Genomic DNA, 9,388 nt, shown 5'->3' on the forward strand with positions numbered 1-9,388 from the left:
TAAAAAATTCCAAAAGGAAAAAGTGAATTTTTCTTTATAATTTTATTTTTTTAAAGATTTTATTAATTTATTTGACAGAGCTAGAGAGCACAAGCAGCGAGAGCAGCAGACAGAGAAGGAGAAGCAGGTTCCCCGCTGAACAGGGAGCCCAATGTGGGGCTCGGTCCCAGAACCCTGAGACCATAATTCAAACTAAAATCAGACACTCAACTGACTGAGCCACACAGGTGCCCCTTTTCTTTAAAATTTTAAAGATAAAATTTTATTTATTTTTTAATATTTATTTGTCAGATAGAGCAAGAGTGAGAGCGAGAGCAAGATAGAGAGAGAGAGAAAGCACAAGCAGGGGAAGCAGCAGGCAGAGTTCAGAGAAGCAGGCTCCCCAGGGAGCAAGGAGCCCAATGCAGGACTCAATCCCAGTACCGTGGGATCATGACCTTAACCAACTGAGCCACCCAGGTATCTCTGAAGATAAAAATTTTTAAATTTCCAACTTAGAGTCCATTTTTTTCTTTAATTCAATTTTAACTCACTAAGTTATCACCTCTGATAATCTCATTAGTTAAAAGTACAATATATAGCTCAAAGATACTGGCAAAATGGAATACATCCTAAGGAGTACCAAGAAATAGTAAAGCATTGGGAAATCTGGTAGTAAATTAAGAAAAGGCTAAACAACAACAACAACAACAACTGGCTATGTTAAGCCTGGAGCATAGACTTACAGGCAAGAATGAGTAATGACAAAGGTTTTCAATTATCCAAAAGGCTGACATATGCATGGGGTTAGAATTTTTCTGTGTAGATATTAGAGGGAAATATCATTTACCAATGAATCCAAAAGTACAAAGGGTTTTCTAGGGCTTCCCGAAATTCGGCATTTATTCCTCAATTCTTAGACAATCAAGAAGCAGGAAATTCTAGAAATTCTTGCATTAAACAAAAGGTCAGGCAGGATGATCCTACAGTTTTCTCCCAACTCAACCACTGTATGAATCTATGGACTATAACTTCTACAGTTAACCTATTAAAGCAGAAGGCACTGAACATCTAAAAAGGCAACTTTTCCTGTCAAAATATCACCTTTCACTGCATAAAGGTAAACATTACAGAGCACTTTGAGTTACAAATTTTGAAAAAGACTAAATAAATACAAAATCTTAACAAAAGCCATATTGAGGCCTATTTTATTTCCCCAAATCTGATTTATTCTAAGGATATTAAAATTAAACTCAAATTACTAATGCCTAATTAAATATAATTTCATTAGGCTTAAAAGACAGAAGTTATAAATATCAATTTCATGCAAATTTCTATACGTATAGTGAAGAAATTTGAAAAAGAAGTGTTCTTTCCACACAAAAAGTGGTAGTCCTCAAAAGAGCCAAAACATCTGCATTCACTTTAAAGCTCATCAAGACAGACTGACATTTTTAGGAGAAGCATATGGCTTGCTGAACAGTCATCTAGAACAGGATCTTTTGTCTAGTAAACCCTATTCAAGGACCATTTCCTTATGTATGGAGTGGCTGAATAAAGGAAAGAACATATTTTCAAGTCCTAGAAAACACAAAGAAATAAACTCTTCATCTAGCTTTGTTAAGGATATAGCAAAACATATTACAAAAGCAGCCAGATCTTTACTCTCAGAGACTGTGCTCTCAATATCTGAAACAATTCTAAGAAAACACTGAAACAAAAGAACTCTAGAAAAGCATGCAACTTTCTTAGAGAACTATATCTAGCCAAAGACCACCTCCCTAAAAAAGGCATTTCCATTTTAAAGGATAAAACACTTTCTTCTTAAAACTTAGAAGGGCAGAGTTCAACAGCTGCGCTATATTAAACCTGAGCCCTTCCAAAAGGAAGAACAAGAGTCTCTAGAGAGCCAGTAACATGGCCTGCTTTCTCCAAAATTATCAAAATGCCTGCTCTGCCTCAAAGGAATATTTCTCCAAGAAAAAGCCTCCATACAGTGCATGGGTAAAAAGCATAAAACTTTAGATTAGGGAATATGCAAAAATGGGAGAATTTTTGTTTGTTTCTGGAAATCTCCAACCTCTCCCCCAAGGAAAAATGCATTTCGAAAGTCTTTCAAGATATATAGCATGGAAACTATTTTAAAACACACAAACACAAACAATAATTTTCAGCCCTAGCTTCCCATCAGAATCACCACGGAGCTAAACCTCAACCTAAATTTATTGAACTACTATATACCGGGGCCAAGGCATCTCAATTTTTTATGTACACAACAGGTGATTTTGAGGCACAGCAAGGGTTTAAAAAGCACTAAACTGGAGCAAGATCCCATAAAAGAAAAAATTAAGTCTAATGAGCAAAGGCCAAAAAAAAAAAAAAAAAGTCACATTTGACAACTAGCTAGTTCTAAAGAACCTAAGGTTGTATTCACCTTATCAAAATAAGACAACAGAAAGGAAATCTAAAACAAGAATTCTAAATTGCTCTCCTGCCACTATTTAAAAGACAAAAGACTTAAATAAATAGTTCGCTAAGTATCCAAATATTTATGAAAGTCATTGTGAAGGATCTAGCCACTCCATAATTCAGGTACCCTAAGGTTCCAGGAGGGTCTTTGGTTACTGTAAACTAAAAAAAAAAAGTTATAATAAGAGCTCATGTATTATATGTAATTATCTGTCAACCTTAAGAAAGCTCAAGGTTTGTTGTTTTTAAGATTTTACTTATTTATTTGACAGATAGAGATCACAAGCAGGCAGAGAGGCAGGCAGAGAGAGGGAGAGAGGAGGAAGCAGGTTCCCCGCTGAGCAGAGAGCCCGAAGTGGGGGCTTGATCCCAGGACCCTGGGATCATGACCTGAGCAGAAGGCAGAGGCTTTAACCCACTGAGCCACCCAGGCGCCCCAAAGCTCAAAGTTTTAATCACAGCAAAATAAATTTCAGCCATCATCAAAGCTTCATTAAGCCTACTTTGTTTTACCCAAAATCCTAACAGTTTTACTTGCTTGGTATTCAAACTTATGATAAATGAAAAAGGGTAGTGAAACTGCTAAAGAGAAGCGAACCAGTCAAAGGACACAAAAACACAATTAGAAAGCAGACAAAGAATTCAGAAAGTATAGCAAACACTTGATAGTTTTTAAAGGAATGAGAATACAATAACTTTTTTCTAATAATCACAGTAATAAGAAAAAAAGAAAAACAGGTTCAGTTTACTTTGTTTAATATATGTATCACATGAGTTTTTTTAAGAGGGTAAGAAAATATAATAATCAAGTCGCATATACAGTTTCTCACCAAAAATCATCACCAAACTTAAGAGAACAAAATCCTTACTACAAAAAATAAAACAAAAAAACCTAATTTCTCAACTGGAGACTCTCACTGTACAAAAGGAACAGTAGAGTGAAAGTAAAGAGCATCAGATAGTTTCTCAAAGATATTTTGCTAAAATAAAAACAGAAGACACCGAGGTTTTAATGTTCTATTATCTCACCTGTATCTCTCACTACTAAAGTCAAGACATTCCTTTAGACTGCTAAACCGGACTATTTCCTAGCAATGTAAATTTTAAAATCTGTTTTCTCATCTGTATGTCTGAAAAATGAGAAAAACAAGAACACCTAAGTTCACAGGATTACTGTGAGAAATACAGAATATAATGCAGGTGAAGTAGTGGCACAGTGGCTAATACACAGTGAGGAATAAATGTCAGCTATTAGTAATTTGTGCTCAGAACAAATACCATAAAAATGATTCTCAACTTTCACCAAGGGATTTATTTTAGAAGCTTCTCCATTTGAAATTGCCTTATTCTTTATTCATCCCATACCAAGAAAACATGTATTAGAAAGGAATCAAATTGCTCCGTCTTTCTCCATTAAGCCCAATGTAAAATTAACTTTTTAAAAACTTCATATAAAGTGGCGGGGCGCCTGGGTGGCTCAATGGGTTAAAGCCGCTGCCTTCGGCTTGGGTCGTGATCCCAGGATCCTGGGATCGAGCCCCGCATCGGGCTCTCTGCTCAGCGGGGAGCCTGCTTCCCTTCCTCTCTCTCTCTGCCTGCTTGTGATCTCTGTCTGTCAAATAAATAAATAAAAAATAAAATAAAATAAAATAAAAACTTCATGCAAAGTGGCTTGCAGAACATAAATCTAACAATCACATTTAGTTACTATTATTCCAAAAAAGTTATCATGTTCCATGAATACCCTTTCCCAGGTAAATTCATTTCCACCTCTTTTTAAAAATTTGAATATAAGAATCAGGACATTTGTCAAGGAAATTTACGAGTTCAAAAAAATCTGTAAGACAACTTCAATCCAGAAGTATAACACAGTTTTAGGTTAATATCCTAAACTAAGACCACCTCAAGTAATTAGAAAAAAGTATGTCCTGTAGATATTTTATATTCACATTTATGTAGGTTAGTGCTTCCTTGGCTTTCATCGATGAGGCTACTAATAGACAGTACCCATGGCTTCCTGTTTCTCCTCACAATCACACATCTCTAAATATGTATTTATTCATCTATGTGATAAACATTTACCTATTACGTGTGTGCCATTACATGGGCGTCATGAAGTATACAAAACTACAAATAATTTTTTGCAGTCAAAAAAATTTTCCAGCCTTCCAAAAGCCTGTGGCCTCACTACTGATGTATCAGTCCATGTGCTAAAAATTGCTCATTTACAAGTGTGTGTACATGTACATATGTAACAAAAGGATCAGTATAGGTTGTTAGGCTGAGGCAACTACCAATCTAAATATCTTTGTAACATACAACAAAGATTTATTTCTTAGTCACTTTATATTTTACACAATCTGTTAAGAACCAGCTTCTAACTTTGCTCCGTGTGCTCTTCATTCCAGTATCTAAGCTAAAAGAAAAAAATCCCACCTAAAATGTCTACCTCATAGGCAGAGGGAAAAGAGACATGGTAAAACATAGGACAGGTCCTATAGCTTTTGCCTGACATGGCGTATTATTGCCAGTAACATTACATTGGCCCAAACAAATCTCTTGGCTAATGAGGCAGTGATGTATAATCCTGTCACAGGGAACAGAGGCAAGTATTTTAAAGAATAACAGCAATTACCACAATATCACAAGATTAAAGAAAAGAAACATAGATATTCAAACCAAAAATAAAAGTAGAGTTTATTTAGCTAAGATTTACTATGTACCAGACACTGTAATGAATGTTTTAAAATATTTAATTCTAAGAAGAATTCAACAAAGATGTCCACTACTGAAGAAAATAGACCAATTACGGGCATTTCTTAATGAGGAAAATAAGCAAAACAATGAAATCTATTAGAAGACATTTTAGTGGAGCCTTTGTGGCTCAGTCAGTTAAACTTCCAACTCAATCTCAGCTCAGGTCTTGATCTCAGGGTCATGAGTTCAAGCCCCACCTTGGACTCAGCACTGGGCATGGAGCCTACTTTTAGGGAAAAAAAAAAAAAAAAGACACTTTAGAGATACTTCAAGCTCACTGAACTTGGCTTTGACATGTTTCAAAGAGAGCAAAAGTAGCTGCACTTCAGAGAGTAATTTATCCAGCTTATCTGAAATGAAGCCATCAACTGGTTTTATATGTCCTAGATGTTTCTCAAAATGGGCTAAGACAATTTCACAGCAAGGTGTAACATACACAGAACTCTTGTCAACCTTAGGACTGTCATCTTTAGCATATCTTACTCAACGGAGGTTCCTGGAGAACCTCATAACTTCATACTGGCTTCTCTAATGCTGAAAAAGGAAATAGGGCAGCACAAGAGCCAGAGACAGGAGCACAAAAGAAGCCTCCCAAAGGGGAGCCTGGGTGGCTCGGTGGGTTAAGGCCTCTGCCTTCGGCTCATGTCATGATCCCAGGGTCCTGGAGCAGAGAGCCTGCTTAGTGAGGAGCCTATTTCTCCCTCCCCCTCTGCCTGCAGCTCCCACGCTGACAAATAAATAAATAATTTTTTTTTTTTAATGAGAAATAATGAAACAAGTCTAGGTAAGTATACATGAACAGGTTAAAGAAAACAAAAACAACTGTATCAAGCACAGAGTCCAAAATATTGCTATTTTGAAACAGTGTACCATTTTACCTAGCTTTTAACCCACCCAGGCACCCTTTTACCTAGCTTTTAAATTAAAATCCTAAGTAGCTAAATTTACCCTGGACAATTCCATAGATAAGTCCAGGAAAGTAAGAATAAATGTAGGCCACTGACTCAGGTTCCCCCCTCACTCAATCCAGGGAAATGAGAAGCATGTGGAAACGAAGACATTCTAGAGCATGAGCTCAGTAACTAGATCAACTGAATCATCTACACTGTTTAAATAATTTTTCACCCCTATGTATGTTGTTGGGTTTTTTGGTTTGCTCTTGTTTCTTATGGATGTACTATAGTTAATTTGATACAAGCTAACGGTAAGGTAACTGCGTCTTTCCTTCTACTCATCTTTCCTCAGTATTTGTTCACTACTCCCCTTCTTACCAACTGCCTGATTCTACTCTCCCTCATTTTATTCAGGTGATCTGAAATGTTACATTATTTGTAAATGTTTTATAAGCATTACAATAAAATGAATTTTAGATTTAAATTATCCAGTTTATTAGTTGTCTTTCCACCCACAAACTTTTCAGATCCTCATTACCTCTGAATCATATCGGAAAGAGAAAACTTAACAATGAAAAGCCAATAATATGTAAAAGAGAAGGGCTATAAATTTGCCTCAAGATGAGATGACCATAAACTCTTTGGGTAAAAAAAAAAAAAGTGTTACAGGGGCGCCTGAGTGGCTCAGTGGGTTAAGGCCTCTCTGCCTTCCGCTCGGTCATGATCTCGGGGTCCTGGGATGGAGCCCCGCATCGGGCTCTCTGCTCAGCAGGGAGCCTGCTTCCCCCTCTCTCTCTGCCTGCCTCTCTGCCTACTTGTGATCTCTGTCAAATAAATAAATAAAATCTTAAAAAAAAAAAAAAAGTGTTACAGAAAGCAAATAAATAAGGACACCTGGCTGGCTTAGTCAGTAGGGCATGCAACTCTCGATCTCAGGATTTTGAGTTCAAGCGCCTTACTGGGCGTAGAGGTTACTTAAAAATAAAATCTTTAGGAGTACCCAGGTGGCACACTTGGTTAAGAATCTGACTCTCGGATTCAGCTCAAGTGGTGATCCCAGTCATGATCACAGGGTCGTGGAACTGAGCCCTGAAACAGGCTCCAAACTGAGACTCTTCCTCCTCCTCACTCTGCCCCTCCCCTCTCTGAAATAAATAAATAAAATGTTTTTAAAAATTAAAAAATAAATCTTTTTTAAAAAGACAAATGTGTCATTTGGCTTCTGTTTAAAATTTGTTTTCCTTAGCAAAGTTTTTTAAAGTGTGAAACAGAGGTTACCATATATAATGTAATATTTTATTTTCAAATCTCTTCTAACACATTTTCAAGCAGAAACTCTTCAAATCTTTATTAGTACTAATTATCATCAGTTTCCAAAATCCAGTATCTTACTTCAACTACAACAATAGCTGACAAAATGGCTGTGACTTAAGCTTAAATATAGTCATGTCTTAATTAGTCATGCACCAGTGGATCCTTCAAATTTGTTTTGAGTTCTAAGGCTACTATGAATACATTACTTGGGAAAGCAAAATTAATCTCCATAATGTCTAGGAGAACAAGAACTAAACTAGATCACCTCTCTTACAGCGTAAGTCAATCAGTGGGGCATTTTACAGAAGCACTTTCCATTCTTCAAGTTCCCCATATATAAAATAGTTAACCACAAACTTGTTTACCTTTCCCTAATCTTAGCATCCTTATTTTCCAAGGACCATATATTATGTATATATCCACTACCGCCTTCAAAGCTTTTCATAAGCCATTGAACCTACCCACAACATCCTCTTCTCCCCACGCCCCCAACACCCACTATTTAAAACCTTAATAAAATCTACGTCTAAAAATCCTTTCTAATTAACTCTAGATCTAACTCTCTGCATTCCCAATATAACACTAAATTAAGTAGCGTTTGACTAGGCCAATTTTTTAACCATCCCCATCTGTCCATACAATCTTTCCATGTTATTCTAAGCTCTTAGTGTAATCTCCAGAGCATGCATAAAAATACTCAATATATGCCCTGGTTTCTAATAAGCAGCGAAAATAGCGATAAAACCTAAGTCTTCGCAAATAAAAATACTAGTGTGTGTGTTGTTGTGTTAGTAACATAAAGTCAGGAAAATTCGGGAAAAAAAAACAGGGAAATCGACAATTAATGCAGCCGGAAAAAAAAAATCACTATCACAAAAACGCTTCAAAGCAGAACAATAATAGCAAAAATCTCTGAAATATTATGAAGCTTTAATAAAATTCTGGACAGGAACCTTGCCGACATTACCACCAGCCTTTAAAAAATTACCTTCCAATATTACTAACAGTGATATGCTCACTAACAATGAATTTCAACCAAGCAGTCTGATGAACAATCTTTCTGTACAGAAACCCACTAACAGCACTTGAAACCGTATTAAGGGAGAGAGGGATCTAACCTTCCAACGAGGAGGCGTGATGGGCAAACAGGTGAAAAAATGGAGAAGTGCGGAAAGTGGGGAGAAAAATCAGACTCCTCCCCTTCTCTGGGGGCTAAAGCTCGGCTAGCAGACCCGGAGACAACCCCACCCCACGGACCCTCTCTCACAGCAAAATCCAAAACCTTCCAAGAAACCATGCGTCCTCCTCCCCCATCCCCGCATTCACGCCCCCACTCGCCTGGCCAGCGCCCCTGAATCGCAGCTAGTCCCAAATCCGCCTGCCCTTTCCAGAGGAAGGGGTCAGCAGAGAACGCTTTCCCCAAGGCCTTCTCCAGGACCCAGCCAGCAGAGACCCCCCGCAAAAGTGGAGAGACCCCAGAAGCTTGAAGAAGAAGCCTGACAATCCTGTTACCTGATAGGAACCCTGGAAACGGAAATGGCAGCTACAGCCACTGCCCTTTTCCCCCACAACATTTGCCTCAGCGCCTCTGACATTGAGACCGCCGCCATCTTGCTGCAGGCAAACGCCTGGACGGATCTCCGGAAGGGACAAACTTCCTTCGTTCTCAAGGCTCTGTAACCACAATATAATAGAGTGGGTTTTTGTTTACTTCGCTTGTGTTTGGCGTTTTGTTAAATACTGGAATTTAGAAAAGAGGTGAAAGGTTTGATTGACAGATAAGAAGGAAAATGAATGCAGCAATGCAGCAGTGCATTAAGTGTAAACATTACCTCCACAAATTGTAAGCCTTGTTTGTTGTTAGGACTAGTTATTTAATGAAGACACGTCCTCCGCCCCCCCCCCCCCCCCCCCCCCCCCCCCCCCGCCTCGCCGCCCCGCCCCGCCGCCCCAAACAACCTGGAAAATTTAAACAC

The 9,388-nt window shown here is 38.0% G+C and overlaps 1 protein-coding gene across 1 annotated transcript in view; it reads right to left on the minus strand.

Moving 5' to 3' along the window:
* The window catches only part of LOC111141116 (NADH:ubiquinone oxidoreductase subunit S4), a 104,359-nt gene extending 95,311 nt beyond the window's left edge, over positions 1-9,048 (minus strand). Inside the window, exon 1 of the mRNA XM_022493458.1 lies at positions 8,925-9,048. Coding sequence (XP_022349166.1) covers positions 8,925-9,022 — 98 coding nt within the window. The 5' untranslated portion in view covers positions 9,023-9,048. The remainder of the gene's footprint in view (positions 1-8,924) is intronic.
* Between the last annotated feature and the right edge of the window lie 340 nt (positions 9,049-9,388).

The sequence above is a fragment of the Enhydra lutris genome, unplaced genomic scaffold (assembly GCF_002288905.1).
Source record: "Enhydra lutris kenyoni isolate GAN:26980312 unplaced genomic scaffold, ASM228890v2 scaffoldscaffold5, whole genome shotgun sequence".
Classification (NCBI taxonomy): domain Eukaryota; kingdom Metazoa; phylum Chordata; class Mammalia; order Carnivora; family Mustelidae; genus Enhydra; species Enhydra lutris.